General features: G+C 39.2%; 1 protein-coding gene across 7 annotated transcripts in view; it reads right to left on the bottom strand.

Moving 5' to 3' along the window:
- FHIT (fragile histidine triad diadenosine triphosphatase) overlaps positions 1–16870 on the bottom strand; it is a 1619043-nt gene that overhangs the window by 194148 nt on the left and 1408025 nt on the right. For all 7 annotated transcript variants that reach the window (XM_077128814.1, XM_077128815.1, XM_077128813.1 and 4 more), the window contains one exon: positions 7645–7713. In XM_077128814.1, the coding sequence (XP_076984929.1) occupies positions 7645–7713 (69 nt within the window). The remainder of the gene's footprint in view (positions 1–7644; positions 7714–16870) is intronic.

Raw genomic sequence — 16870 nt, 5'->3', positions numbered from 1 at the left:
CCCCATGGGCAGGCACCAGGAACTGAACCCCCAGCTTCTTTTTTTTAATTGTAAAAAATAATACATATACAAAAAAGTAATAAATTTCAAAGCATACTGCAATAATTAGTTATAGAATAGATTTCAGAGTCTGGTATGGGCTACAGTTACGCAATGTTAGGTTTTTCCCACTAAGTGCTCCAAGACACTGGAGACTAAAAGCAATGCCAATATAATGATTCAGCAGTCATATTCATTTGTTAAATTCTATCTTCTCTGTTATAACTCCACCTTCTCCTTTAATTTTTCTTCTAATCTTTAGGAGTATTTGGGCTAAGCCCATTCTAACTTTTTTATGTTAGAAAGGGTTGTTGATAATATGGGATAGGGATGCAACTAGTTGATGCTCTGGAGAGGCTGTCCCCTCCCTCGGTTTCAGGACTTACAAAGAATCAACTTCTGGTTTTGTTTGCTGCTGATGCTGTTTTTGGTTCTTTTTTTTAAATTCTCTACTTCATTTATTTCTGCTTTAATCTTTGTATTTCCCTACTCTGCTGGCTTTGGCTTTTGTTTGTTTTTGTTCTTCTCTTATAAAAGCCCCCAGTTATGAGGTTAGGTTTCTGATTTGAGACCTTTCTTCATTTTTAATGTAAGCATTTAGGTCTATAAGTGTCTATCTCAGCACTACTTTTGCTGTGTCCCATAAGTTTTGGTATGTAGTGTTTTCATCTTCACTCACCTCACAGCATTTCCTTAGTTTCCTTGTGATTTCTCCTTTGATCCACTGATTGTGTAAGGATACACTGTTTAGATTCCACAAATTTGTGAACTTTCCAATTCTCCCTCTGTTATTGGTTTGTAGCTTCATTCCATTGTGATGGGAAAAGATACATTGTATTATTTCAAGATTTTTAAATTTATTGAGACAGGTTTTATGACCTACCAAATGGTCTATCTTGGAGAATAATCAATGTGTACTAGAGAAGAATGTGTATTCTACTGCTCCTGGGTGAAATGCTCTTATGTATGTCTGGTAGGCCTAGCTGGTTTACAGTTTCATACAAATCTTCAATTTTCTTATTGTTTTTCATTGTCTGATGTTCTATTATTGAAAGTATTGCACTGAAGTCTCTTAATATTAGTGCAGAACCATCTAGTTCTCCTTTCATATCTGTCTATATTTGCTTCGTACATTTTTGGGTTCTACCAATAGGTGCATATATATTTATAATTGTTATGTCTTCTTATTGAGTAGACTGTTTTATCAGTACATAGAGTTCTTCCTTATCCCTTGTAATAACTTTTAATGCAAAGTCTATTTTATCTGATATTAGTGTAGTTACCCCAGCTCTATTTCAGCTATATTTGCATTGTATATATTTTTCCCATCCTGCCACTTTCAACTTATTTGTATCTTTGAATTTACAGTGAGTTTCTTATAAACAGCACATGGTCGAATCATGCTTTCTTTTTAAAGAAAATTATCCATTCTTCTAATCTCTGCTTTTTAACTGGACAGTTTAACCCATTTACATATAAAATAACTACTGATAATACAGAGCTTTCTTCTGCCATTTCTGCTGTTTACTCACTGTACGTCTTAAAGACTTTTGGCCTCAATTCTTCCATATTTAGTTTTTTGCCTACTTTCATATTTAGTTTTTTTTTATGATGTACCTTTTTGAGTCCTTTCTCATTTCTTTTTCTCTCTGTGTATGTGTGTATACATTATTTTTTAACAATTTCTTTGCAGTTATCATGGTCTTCAAATTAAAAATTCCAAGTGTATAACAATCACATTTATTTTATTTATTTTTTTACATGGGTAGGCACCAGGACTCAAACCTGGGTCCGCAGCATGGCGGGTGAGAACTTTGCCTGCTAAGCCACCATGGCCCCATATTTATTTTAATACCAACTTAACTTCAATAGCATAGACATACACTATTCCAAACCCCACCCAGCCTTTTTGTTGTTCTTGTTACAAATTATGTTTATACATTGTATATCTAAAACCAGTGAAAGATCATTACTTTTAATACACTTGCATTTTAGAACTGTAAATAGTAAAACGTGGGGTTACTGACCAGAAAATTTTCTATACATTAACACTGACATTTTTAATTAATCATCTGGCCACCTGTACCAGAGGTCTTTATTTCTTGATACAACTTTGATCTGCTGTCTAGTATTGCTTGTGGGAAGGTCAAAATGCTGACAAACTCACTATACTTTTGCTTACTTGAGAAAGATTTAATCCCTCCCTCAATTTTGAAAGAAAGTCTTACTGGAGATTAAATTGTTAGTTGGGACTTGTTTTCTTTCTCTAAATATTTTTTCCATACCCCCATGGTTTCTGAAGGATATCAGCACTTAATCTTACTGGGATTTCCTTGTACATAACACATTGCATTTCTCTTTAAGCTTGCAGTACCCTCTCCCAGTCCTTGACTTTCAACAGTTTGACTACAGCGTGTGTGGGCATGGTTTTCTTTGAGTTCATCCTGTTTGGGCTGTATTAGTTTGTTAAGTTGCTGGAATGCAATATACCAGAAATGGAATATTGGGGGAAAAGGGAATTTAATAAGTTATACACTTACAGTTCTAAGGCCAAAAATATGCTAACTAAGGCATCCAGAGAAAGATACCTTGGCTCAAGGAAGGGTAATCTGGGAAGGCACATGGCTGGTGTCTGCTGGTCCTTCTTCACAGTTTCCTTGCTTCCAACTTCTGATGCCAGCAGTCTCCTCTCTAAGCATCTGTGGGCATTCACTTAGCTGCTCCAGGACAAAGCTCTGGGTTTCACCTCTTAGCTTAACATATGCCAGGGCCAGAGATTTCTTCTCTTTGGGTTCTGGCTATTTCTGTGAGTCCTTGCTTTGATCTCTAAATACCTACATCAACTCTGTCAGTTCTGAAGCAACTGTTCTCCCCGTGTCTGCATCAGCTCTTAAGTTTATCCAAAATATTTCCCCTTTTTAAGGACTATAGTAAATTCATCAAGACCCACCTTGAATGGGTGGAGTCACATTTCCATCTAATCAAAAGCCCACACCCACAATTAGGCATGTTACATCTCTGTGGAGATAATCTAATCAAGTGTTTTTATTGAAATCTTCATATTATTCATTCATTGTGATATGAATATCCTTTAGTTCTTTCTTGGTGTCTTCTTTTATTTCCTTGAACATACTGAGGATTATATTTTTAAGTCTTTGGTATTTACAAATTTTGGTCCTCTCTGTTGATAGTTTCTGAATTTTTATCATATTCCTTTGAATAGATCATCATTCCCTATTTCTTTGTCTTGTATTCTTTGGTGCACACTATATATTTTAATATTTTAAAGCATTAACTCTGGAATTTCATCCTTGAGATGTCTGTTTCTTAAGTTTGCATCCAGTTGGTGATATGACAGAGATTTCCTTGGGTGCCAGAGACTAACAAAATCAAACTAATGCAAAACAACACCTTTCACAGTCTTTCCACACTGGCTCTGCATTGGCTGTTAACCTCTTTCAACTTTTCAGCCCTTCTATCAATAAGATCAGCCTGAGGACAAGAACCTGTGCATGCCCTTGCTCCTAGTCTTAAGAATTTCCCCATTTAGGAATTTGATTGCCTCCATCTACTTCCTATGAAATAGATTTTTTCCTCTTTCCAGGTGCTTTATTGTGTGACTTACTCATTTGGCCCAATCTTCTTTAATTTTTTCTCACACTGTTTTAACTTTCTACAGGTTATTTCTGCCTATAGGGCAACTTCTGGGAAGGCAAGATTGAGATGAGTTTCCCATTTCAATCTTTCATACTGCCATTCCATAGACTGGCACCAACATAAAAGCACCTCAGTATGCACACAAGGGCTACCCTGCCCTCTCTAAAACAGGATCGAGGAGCCACAATAGGAGCACAGCTTGGCTCCACACCATGCCAGGTAGAGTCCAGAAAGCGTGCCTTAAGCTTCTCCTATTGTTTTAAAAGCTGTGTTTTCATGATTTGGCTCTCACTCAGTTACTGCATACCTTTAACTACTTTCTAGAGTTCTGAAGAAGATGGCCTCACCAATTTGGCTAGTTGTTCAAAGATTCTGTGAAGGAACAGCATCTTGAAATATCTTATGTCACCATCTTGTTTGCCTGGAAGTTTGTATCCTTTTCTTTTTATACGTGAAGACAATGAAGCTAAAGGGTCATGACATTCATAATAGGTAAGCATGGATGCGAACTGGGTATTATAGATAAGAGGCATGCAACAGTGGACCACGCAGAAATTCTGAGGTGCTCTAATTCCTCAGAAGTTTCTATCAGTGTGACCTATTGTCATTATGTAGAGCCTATATTTGCCTCCCTGTAGTCTAATAATCCCAGATCTGCCCCCGAGTGCTACACAGGCAATATTTAATATGTTTCCCCCTGCCAGCCCTTTAGGTATTTATAAGCATTGACTCTGTCACTGCCTTTCATCTACAAGCCTCCCCTTTTCCAGACAAAACATCAACAACAACCACCCCAAATCACTGTTTATAAACCCTGCCATCCCAATCACCTCTCTGTGGACTATCTCCCATTTGTCACTATCCTTTTTAAAATAGTATGCATATATAGACTACAGCATTCTCAGCCAGTGGAAATTGAGGGCGTCTTCAGCCATCATTTTCTGTTTCTGCAGCATTAAGCACACAATTGTATTTTACTGAGTTCTGTCTCCTGCAGTCCCTGTTTGCTGTATTACATGAGCAGGTGTAAAATCTAGAGTGAGCACTCTCATCAGCACAAAGAATGCTGCTCCTCGTCACTCCATCATCTCTGATTAACATCACTCAGTTAACATACATTACGTTGTGTGCCAATAATGCTTGTGCCATACCTCATGCTCCCCATGTCACTTTCATAGACATTATTTTATTATGTGCTCAGAGTGGAGAAGCATTTTTGTTCAACAAGGAAGAGGAAACTGAGAATAGTGGTTACAGGCACAGGGGAACTTGGAAATCTGACCCTAGGAAAGAGTGCTGGATGAGACTATCCACGACCTAGTCTTGAATCTGTTTTCTGCCATCTCCTAGTGGGGTGACCAGCAGGTTGATTCATGTGCCTGAGCTTCAGCATACTCATCTGCAAATGTGGCTATAAGATAATCTTTTCTCCACAAGAACATTTTTATAATTAAATACTTACTTATATAGAGGTTATATAAAATGCTCTGCATACATAGTCATATACTGGAAGGCTTGATCTGACTTGTCTATGCCATTCTAGTACCTAGTACCTAGCACAATGTTGGGCCATAGCAGGTCTGCCACAAATACATTTTCAAAATTAACAGGAGTTTTTGTCATGATTGTACATAATATTGTTAGCACTGTTAACTCTGATCTCTGCTTTTTAGTCCAATTCTCTTTTCACTCTACTATACTGCTTATTTTTGCAACAAAATAATGAAAACGATGACAGAAATAGCTACCTATTGATAAATGCTTAGTATGTACCAAACACTGTAATAAGAATTTCATGACAGTATTTTGTGTAAATCCCAAAACAATCGTTTGAAGTGGTATGTATTATTATCTCCATTTTAAAGGTAAGGAAATTAATACACAGAGAGGTGAGGTGACCTGCCCAGGGTCATCCAGTTAGTGGATGACCCTGGGATTCTGTATGTCTCCAAAGCTCAAAGTTTTCAAACTCTTGGACTGCAATTTATCTTAGCGGGTACTGTCTATACTACATATGACTTACCCACTGATTGAAGCAAAATAACTCAAGGTAATTACTTCTCCTGATCTGCTCTCCACAATAGGTGGGAGGTAGGAACATGTGTTACTTTATTTGTGGTGCCAGAGGTACTATGAGAGCATGTGCAAGGGGTAAAAGAGTAAAGCAGGATAAAAAGGCCACACACCAACCCCAGCTTCAGACATCATGTCTCGAGGTGGGCTCAAATTGAGCACCATAACTTCTGTGACAGACACATATGGAATATAAATGAGATTTCAAGGTGACTGTTCGGCCTAAGATGACAGATTTCCCAAGTACTTTAAATACCACTTTAGCAATATTTTCTTATATATAAATCATGAGCTAATTTATTCATTAAAATGGCTGTACTCAGTGACATTTTATTAATCTTAGTTTATTTTAATAGGAAAAGTATATATGTATGTGTGTATATATATGTAATAGACTTAAATGCATGTTTTTATAATTACTCCATAATTCTGATTTTCTTACAACTTGGGTTAAGCTCTTACCAACCTTCACACCCTGTTCCACATCCAATTTACATAACACTGGAAAATAAATCCAAATTATAATATTATAGGAATATAGCTTTGGGAAAGCTTAGATTTGGGAGTGAACCTATTCCCAAACCTACCTGTGCATCAAAATCTCTAGGGGACATAATTGATATGTATATAATTACTGGTTCCTGAGTGCCTCTGCAATCTATTGGATTAGAATCTCTAGGGATGGGCCTTCCTGAGAATCTAGAATTAGGCAACTGGTCCACAGACCAGCATTTAGGAACCAGTGACCTTGACCACTTCCCTCCTATACAGGTCTACTGGGACGCACAGGAAGCATGAGCTAGTGAAGGCTGTCCCCAGCACATGATAACCAGCCACCTCATATGATCCAGTGAGTCCCACAAAAATTAATTATGCATCTCATTACTAACTACTGATCTCTCATTCTTTATTTTCAAGGTCTTGGTAGCCATATTACTGCCTAGTTACTGCAAAAAAATTATGAACACATGCATAGGTTCTTGCTGATCACTGGAAACCAGGTGGAGATAATCAAATAGGTACACCTGGTAGAGCCACAGGATAAGCAACCAAAATGAAAACAAACACTTGAAAAAGCATTCTTGAAAGGTTAGAACAGGAGTGTGAAATAGCCAACATTTCACCTCTCTCCTCTTTGACACCCATGGCAGACATTGCTAATCAATCATAGTACTTTCCTCCTTGTACCTAGAAACTGCCCCAAAGTCCTTTCAAGCACTACAGGGCACCACCAACATTTAATCAGCTCTAACATACAGGCAACGTATTTACCTTTCCTTGGCTAGTATAAGAGTAAACCGAAGTTACTTTATGTTATATTTATACCAGTCTGGTCCATCATAGTTTGCAGATCATATGTACAGATCATTTAGACCTTGCTTATTCATATATCTTTCAATGGATATATCCAGAAATGAGTTAGCTGTTAAAAGTTACACTCAAACCAACCTAATTTCTGTTGACTATAATTCAAAATTCTACTCTGAATAAATGCCATTTGAGGAGACAAGCTGAGTTCTAATGTGCTTTTAAAATAAAAGTAGCATTTGATTAGAAAGATCATATATCAATCTATTTCATTTTCATTGGCATACTGTAAATTTTCCTCTAGAGAGATTCTGAACCAAATCTCCATGCAAATATTTAGTGCCCTGGTAAATGATAGGGCAGAATTCACAAGATCACTTGGTATATCCTGGGTTTTATTAGCAAAAGAAAATCACTATAATTCATTTGTCTTGGGTTACCATAATGATCATTTTTGGCTCCTTGGCCTCTGCCATGACTTCCCAAATCATACGAGTTCATTAGGTTGATTTTATCATACTGACAGCCCCTGTGATCAAACAACAAGATCTGAGAGAGGAGACTCACCTCATCATAGATGCTGTCATTCCTGCTAAAGTCTCCAGCCTTCCTGGGAAGAACATGAACATGAACATGCTGAAAATACACAAGAAAGAAGGGAAAAATAAAATGTGATTATCTCCCCATGTATTTTTAGACTTGACAGTGATGTTCTCATGAAGCCCAATTATTCCACATTGGCTCCTGCTGCATTACTCTCAGAGGAAGATGATGTTCACCTTCAGTAACTATATCTGGAATCTGCTGAGAATAGAGAGGAGCAGAACAGGAGAGAGCAACGTGGCGGCAGAGAGGAGAGTTCGAGTGAAATACCAGCATGTTTTAGGGGTTCTGTGGAATTATTCATAGTTGTCAGTCTTGGTTATAGTTAGCCAGCACTTTGATATGACAGAGCGTCTTAAAAGGTGACCACTGTGACTCTGAAACTGACAAGAAATAAGAATTGGCTAACAGGGAACTGCATAAGTAAAGAGAGAATGTGGGGGGGGGGTAGGGAGATGGGCTGAGTTACAGAATCAATGCGTCAAATGATAATCCTAACATCGTAATATAAACAGTTCCCACATATTAAGCTTTACTTACAATGATAAACAAAAATCTGTGCTTGGCATTTATCGCATTTAATCCTCTTACCCTTGTTAGGCATATTCCATCCCATCTCCATTTTACAGATGAGGAAATCAATGCTCAGGGATGTCAGGACCCCGCGGGAAGCCATGGAGGCAGGGGAGGAAGCCAGGTCCTCTGGCTCTCGCTCCCACATTCTTTATCGGCACAGTCACTGATTCTGTGGACTTGAGTAATCTTTTAAACAGCCCATTTCTCTTGTCCTCTAAAACACCCGGGTAATATACATAGCAATGCTATTAAGCAGAGATCGTGAATCAAGGCATGCAGCATATCTAATTCAACATGTTCTGCAAGGCTAAACTGCCATTTGAAAGTTTTACTTTCCAAATAGCTTCTATTGTACCTCGGCTGAAGTTAAACCTCATTCCTGCCCTTGAGCTATATTCCAGCGTTTATCACAAACCGTGGGGAGGAATGTGAAAATGAAAAGCCTAAATATAGAGAGGCAGACAAAGAATCACACCTCATCCCCAATCATGTCCACCTGTTCTTGATTACTGCGATCAGCCTCGGAGCCTCCAAAGAGCCTCTGGAGAATGTAAGATTAAGTATTCCTGTGGCTTTGCTGCACAAGGCAGGGCCGGGGGCAGTGGGAGAGGAATGGTAGGCAATTAAAGCAGAGCAGGGAGCAAGGTGGTCCCAGGTGAACAAGCAGACAGAGCTTCGCATCAGCCCCTGTGACATGACCCAAAGGGCAACATATTTTTATCAGAATATTCTCCAGTCAGTGATGAAGTCAGTCACAGCTCTCTCAGCAACTGAGACGAGTGTGTATTTAAGTTGCGAAGACTATGTGAGCATAGAAGGAAAAGGAAGAAAAACAAACAGGGAAAAATAAATCACAAACCACCCATGGGTCCAGATTCTCTGGAGAAAGCCACATAAGAAACGCCCAGACTGAAATTCATCCAAGCCCATGGTCTGGTTGAATTAGAAGCAAGTCTAGAAAAATGCCACAGCATAAGGAAATAGGCCATCATAAAGGTACTTTCACTGTCTTCCAAATGCCTGGTTCTCTTTCCTCTTGTTCCCCCTCTCTCTCCCCATCTGTCATCTGTCTATATATAATCTTTGTACTTTCTCGTAATCAGGTATCCTTGACCTATGTTCTGATGCCGAATACAAACACTGCATCAACCGAACACTGGCCCTATCACTTACATGCTGTGTGACCTTGTCACTTAAAGTTCTATATCTTAGTATTCTTATCTATAAAATGGAGATTGCAATACTTTCCATCTTGCATGGTTGTCAAAAGGACCAAATGTGCTAAGGGCATGCTTAGACTGCTGCTTAACACATCGTTAGTACTCAGTGTATGCAGCTGTAGTATTACTACATTTATTATGTTTTTAATTACTTTTTTTTTACTTGCAGACCAAGTAGATGTCACATTCAGGGACTGGTTCTTGTACCAACAGGAAGATATTTAAGACGCTCCATGAATAGGCCATTGTTTAAGACTTTTATTTGCTGAACCTGGTTTCTGTGGCTTAGACTAGAGGTTCTTTAACTGTGGCAGACAGCTGAGATGCGTTAAAACAGCGTGCTAGGCCATAAGAATTTGTGGTTCTTACAACCTCCCAGGTGATGCCAATCAGTTGCTTGTCCTGGGACACACTTTGAGACTCCCTGGCTTAGACTATCCAACCTGTTCATGACTCCCATCTTGCCAAGCATGCCCATGTGTCTACTAAGGTAGCTCACTGTTTCACCTGCTCTATGTGGAGACCGATTTCTGAGTGCTTCGCTGGCTTCCTGCACTTTGAACCCCCTTGCCGTGTACTGAGGGAATTGCCTCTTATTGTCCACTGCCAATATATGGCTGGGTGTGAACTTACATTTGCAGAAACTCCTGGGCCCATTCCTATCCCATGCCTCCTATTCTTTAACTTCCTTTCCTGGGTTTGGTGTTTAAAGCTATCTCTGTAGTCTCTATTACCACTTGCCCTGGAAATGCTACTCTTGATCATTGGTAACTGCTTAAAATTCAGTGTGACACTGAAGATAGTAAACAGTTCATAGTAGGGGTGATTTTCCCCAAGGGCAGAGATCTCAATCCAGCCTGGTATCTTGACATAAATTCTGAAGTGGCAGGCTGATCACAGGGATCCTGACAGCCCACTCAACTTGTCAGAAGAGGGAAATCATGATCAAGCCATCCCAAAGCCTCACTGTTGTGTAGAAATAATTGCCATGGCCGTCCACGACATTTTGATTAAAAACAACAATAACAAAAACATAAACAGAAGAAATGGGGATAATTTGTTATCACCTGTTTAGTGAATTCATATTGAGCCTTGGTGCTCACAACTTACCTTTCTAAGTGCTAACAAATCATCTATTTAATACAATTTTTTTCCCAAATTTTTTCTATGGATTGCAGTTTAGCTGTTTGAATGGGGAAAGTATTTCAGAGACTCCTATAACACAGTCCATACTAGGAAAGTTTTGCTGGTCAAATAAAATTTCACAATGCTTGTGGAGAGCCGCCTCCCGGGTCAGGCCTAGTGGTCGCGCTGCAGCCTGCTCTAGAGTTCCCCCCGCCCATCAAGTGAGCCAAGATGGCGCCCGCATCCTGTTTCCGCGTATGACGTACGCGCCCACCAACCCTATCTTCCAATCACCTCTGTATACGTGGCACTAACCTATTGGGTTTGGGCACAGTATATAAGAGGTTACCCGGACAGGGTGGGTGGAGACGACCCACAGGGAGCCGTACCTGACGGCCGCACAGAGGTTGTCTCCCCACGGGGTGCTTAGGCCCGCGTGGAACCTGTAACAGAGAATGCAAGCTTAACTCCAGTAAAGGTCTGTGCTCACAACCGTTGCGTGCCTCGAACCCGTGTTTATCACTCGAGTCGGTTTGCCTGCGCCTGTCTCTTTCTCCCCTCCTGTTCTTCGCCGGCCGGGGATCAGAAGCCGAACGAGACGGCTGCGGACAAATGCTCATTAGCATGTTAAAGTATCTCAGAGGCTCCCCCATGAAAGACAATTCTCTGAGTTTTTTAATACAGTATCCTAGAAATTCATGGAATCCCAGAACTTTTTTAAAATTTATTTATTTATTAATTAAAAAATATTTAACAAACGAACTAAAACATTAACCTATGATCATTCCGTTCTACATATATAATCAGTAAATCACAATATCACCACATAGTTGCATATTCATCATTTCTTAGAACATTTGCATCAACTCAGAAAAAGAAACAAAAAGACAACAGAAAAAGAAATAAAATGAAAACAGAAAAAAAAGAATATACATACCATACCCCTTACCCCTAGCCTTCATTGATCATTAGCATTTCAAACTACATTTATTTTAACGTTTGTTCCCCCTATTATTTATTTTCATTCCATATGTTCTACTCATCTGTTGACAAGGTAGATAAAAGGAGCATCAGACACAAGGTTTTCACAATCACACAGTCACATTGTGAAAGCTGTATCATTATTCAATCATCATCAAGAAACATGGCTACTGGAACACAGCTCTACATTTTCAGGCAGTTCCCTCCAGCCTCTCCACTACATCTTGACTAACAAGGTGATATCTACTTAATGTATAAGAAAAACCTCCAGGATAATCTCTCCATTCTGTTTGGAATCTCTCAGCCATTGACACTTTGTCTCATTTCGCTCTTCCCCATTTGGGTCGAGAAGGTTTTCTCAATCCCTTGATGCTGAGTCTCAGCTCATTCTAGGATTTCTGTCCCATGTTGCCAGGAAGGTCCACACTCCTGGGAGCCATGTCCCACGTAGACAGGGGGAGGGTGGTGAGTTTGCTTGTTGTGTGCTTGGAGGAGTCCCAGAATGTTTAGTCAATAATACTTACTTACAGTCTTCTAATACATGCATGCATTCATTCAAAAATATTTAGTGCCAGGCTGTACTCTAGGAAACAGGGATATAATGATGAAAAGACAAAGCCCCTGCCCCTATACAGGGGGATGCAGACAGTAAACAAATGTATAATTTAATTCAGGTGGAGATAAGTACCATGATGAAAATAAAGTGGGATAGAGCTAAAGAGTAAGCACTGGGACACCCCAACATTTCACATTTGGGAAGAGAAGTAGGAATCAGGTTCAGGACACAGCGAAGAAGGAGGCAAACCAACAGAAGGTAATTCCCAATAGCCTAGAGAAAAAGGAATCTCAAGGAGTGTAATCAACAGCATCAGAAGTTCCTGAGAACTTGAGTTGGTTTTAGTGAAGTTGCTAGGAGGAAGAGATAAAAACTTAACAGAAAGCATGTGAGAAGATGTTCAACATCATCAGCCATTAGAGAAATGCAAATCAAAACCGCAGCAAATACCACTTCGTATCCACGAGGCTGGCTGTAGTAAAAAAGGCAGACAATAACAAGGGTTGGTGAGGATGTGGAGAAATTGGAACCCTCACACATTTCTAGTAGTAATGTAAAATGGTATGGCTACTGTGGAAAACAATCTGGCAGTCCCTCATGAGGTTAAACATAGAGTTAGCAATGACTCAGAAATTCCACTCTTGGATAATACCCAAGAGAAATGAGAGCATATGTCACACAAACACTGGTACATGAATGTTTCATAGCAGTGGAATCTATAATATGCAAAAAAATGGAAACAACCCAAATGTCCATTAACAGATGAATGGATAAACACAATGCAGTATATACATACAACAGTATATTATTTGGCCATAAAAAGAATGAAATACTGCTAAGTGAATGCTAAGGGAATTATGCTAAGTGAAAGGAGCTAGACACAAAAGGACACATAATGTATGATTCCATTTATATGAAACGTCCAGAATAGGCAAACTGAAGGAGATAAGAAGCAGTCTGGCGGTTGCCAGGGGCTGGAAGAGGAAGAAATGGGAAGTAACTGCTTAACGGGTACCAGGTTGCTTCTGCAGTGATGAAAACATTACAGAATTAGATTGTGTTGATGGTTGCATAACATTGTGAATATACTAAAAAAACATTGAATTGTATAGTTTATATGCGTGAATTTTTATGGTATGTGAATTACATCTCATTAAAGCTGTTATTAAAAAAAAACTGCCATCGTTTGAAGAGTGAGTGGGATGTGGAGAAGCAAAGCATCAAACACAGACATTTCTTAAAAGGATTTCTGCTCTGAGGGGGAACAGTAGCTGCAGAGGAGGGAAGAAATCACTTTTTGAAAAATACAGATTTGTTTCTTGAACCTACTAGTTTCTATAACTATTATTACTTTCAGTAGTGGGAGATGTTGTGAACACGTGCTGAACGCTAGCTATGTCGCCGTCCCCATGCTGATTTACACTATTATTTCAATAACCCTTACAACACTCCTAAAAGGAGGGGAAAAAATGTATTGCCACTTCCAGGGGAGGAGACAGACCTAGAGAAATTCTGTGACTTGCCCATGCTCCTGCAGGGAGGGTCTCGGAGCTGCCATCTGAACCTGAGCCAGTTCCCGGAAGCCAGAGCCTCACCTTTCCCCCCACCCACATGCCATTCCTCAGAATGCCATACCGCTTTTCCCCATTCCAAATACAGAGACACTTGCTCACTGTACCCTCCGGATTCCTCTCCCAGGCTTCATTATTTTTGAGTAATTTCTTTGATCATACCTGCAAACCCTTTCAGGATCCTGGGGTGGAATTTGTCTTTCACAGGAGAATTAAATTTACTAAAAGCAGGAACGTTGTCTTCTGAGTGCCAGTTCCACCTCACCTCTTCCTAGCTGGAAGCCATGACCAAAATAGATGAAGACCTTTTTTCAGTATCAGTTCTTTTCTCCCAATTTATTAATTGGGAAGCAATAGGTCAGCTTCTCCTTTGTTCATATGCTCAAGTCAGTTTTAGTTTTAAAAGTCCTTTTTGTTCTTTTAGGTTTTTCTCCAGAGGTAGGATTTTTCTGAGCTTTGACCTCCTGACACCACTTTATGGGTTCTACTCATTTTTCCTTTCTCTCTTGTTTTTACATCCGTTTTTTGGGACTATATCTATCTACTGCATATTCACCTGAGGATGCTCAGTGTAGGCATACTGATGACTTTTGTCCTTGTCAGAATATATTGTAATTTGATTATATGGACAAAATTTAACTGAAGTATGTTTAAAAGAGACTAGGATGTGAAACATCAAGCACAGACAATTCTTCCAAGAAGTTTTGCTGTGAAGGACAGCAGGAGCTAAAGAGGAGAGAAGTTACTTTGGGGGAGGTACTGATTTAAGTTTCCTGAAACTATATGTTCAGATGGGGGATGGAGGGCAAGTGGAAGGGCAGGGACAGCTAAATGGCTCCCTGTTCCATTACTTGTGTCCTGTAACCTCAACCAGTGCCCCAGTGGGAAACCCTCTCCCTCCAACCTGCCAATAAGCATAAGGTAAGTCTCAATCTAAAGAATAACAACCTGGGTTAGGCAGATGAGTGTCCCTTTCAAAGATGCCCAGGTCATAGGTTATCGTTAGGGCCCAATGTCTTTTTAAGAATCCTTAAAAGTAATGGTGTGTATCATCAGAATTAAAAAAACAAAACAAAACTTTTATACTTCAAAGGACACCATCAAGAGAAATGACCACCAGAGAATTGGAGAAAAAAATTGTGAATCATATATCTGATAAGAGACTTGTATTTAGAGTATATAAGGAACAATTACAACTCAATGATGAAAGACCAAAATAAGTAAAAATTTTGAATAGACATTTCTTCAAAGAAGATATACAAATGGCCAATAAGCACACGAAAAACTGTCCAACATCATTAGCCATCAGGTAAATGCACACTAAAACCACAATGAGATATTACATGACACCGTTAGGATAACTATTAAGTAATAATAACAATAACAACAACAAAAAAGAAAATAAATGTTAGCAGGATAAAGAGAAATAGGAACACTTGTGCTTTGCTGATGGGCATGTAAAATGGTGCAGCTGTATGGAAAACACTTTGTTAGTTCTTCAAAACCTTGAATGTAGAATTGCCGTATGGCCCAGCAATTCCACTTCTAAGTATATGTGAAGAATTGGAAGCAGGGACTTGACCATATGTGTACACTGCTGCTAACAGCAGTATTATTCACAATAACCAAAAGGTAGAAACAAGCCAAGTGTCCCCTGAAAGATAATGGGATCAACAAAAATGCATATTCACCTAATGGAACATTATTCAGCTGTAAAAAGGAATGAAGTTCTGGTACATATTACAACATGAGTGAATCCTGAAATCATTTGAGTGAAATAAATGAGGTACAAAAGGACAAATATTGGATGATTCCATTTCTATCTTGAATAAGAAAATTCATAGACACAGAAAGTAGATATGAGGTTAACAGGGGCTGGGGAGAAGGGAAAGTGGGGAGTTACTGTTTAATGGGCACAGAGTTTCTGTTTTGGGTGAGTAAAAAGTTTCAGTAATGGAAGATAGTGATGGTAGCACAGAATTGTAAAAATAATTAATGCCATTGAATTGTACACTGAAAAATGGTTAAAATGGTAAATTTGGTGTTGTATATATGTCACAATGTTTTTTTAAACGGGTAAATGATGTAAATAGACATTTCTCCAAAGAAGATATACAAATATTCAATTAGCACATGAAAAGGTACTCAACATCATTAATATTAGGGAATGTAAATCAAACCCACAGTGAGATACCACTCCATCTCACTAGGATGGCTATCATAAAAAAGACAGATAACAACAAGTATGCTGGGAGTGTAGAGAAATTGGAGCCCTCCTACATCGCGGGTGGGAATATAAAAGAGTATAGCTGATTTGGAAAATGGTCTGGCAGTTTCTCAGAAGGTTTACCACAGAGTGATCATCTGGCCCAGCCAATAAGTGGCAGCAAGAACACTGCACCCCGGAGGGCAGGAGGGTTCAGTTCTGCAACCCTGATTCAACCAGAGCAACTCCACTCTCATCTATCTTTATTTTGGAGTTCCAAGTCCACTGATATTTGTAAAAAAAATATCCAATTGCTAAAAACAAATAACAGCTTGAAAATCTCTAGAGATCATGTCAGGGACCCTCAATACAACCTAATGTCTTCATTTTACAGAAGAAGCAAGTGGTCTTCTAAGACCCACAGCAAAGCAATGGCTAAGCCAGAACTAGAATCCCCAACTCCTAGCTCATTTTCCAATTGCTCTTTCCACCACCCTTCACCCACCCTAATTGCCCAGATCTCAACACACAGCTTGTGTTTTCTCTGACTGCTGGATTCTGCCTTACTTGTGTATCAGTCAGGGTTCCCCAGAAGAACAGAACCAATAGGATATTTATCTATTATTGGAAGAGATTTATTTTAAGCGGTTGCTCATGCAATTGCAGGCACCAGTAAACATGAAATCTGTAGAGGAGGCCAGCAGACTGGAAGCTCAGGCAAGAGTTGATATTGCAGACTTGTGGCAGAATTTCCTGTTCTCTGGGAAATCTCAGTTTTTGCTTTTTAGGCCTTCAACTGATTGGATGAGACCCGTCTGCATTATTGAGGATAATCCACTTTGCTTAAAGTTAACTGATTGCAGATCAAAATATCTTCACAGCAACATCTAAATAAAGTTTGATTCAGTAACTGGGTACTATACCCAAGCCAAGTAAAGTAACCATTACACTTGGT

The sequence above is a fragment of the Tamandua tetradactyla genome, chromosome 15, assembly GCF_023851605.1.
Source record: "Tamandua tetradactyla isolate mTamTet1 chromosome 15, mTamTet1.pri, whole genome shotgun sequence".
NCBI lineage: Eukaryota > Metazoa > Chordata > Mammalia > Pilosa > Myrmecophagidae > Tamandua > Tamandua tetradactyla.
The sequence above is the reverse complement of the archived record's forward strand: the minus strand, read 5'-3'. Positions and strand labels throughout refer to the sequence as shown.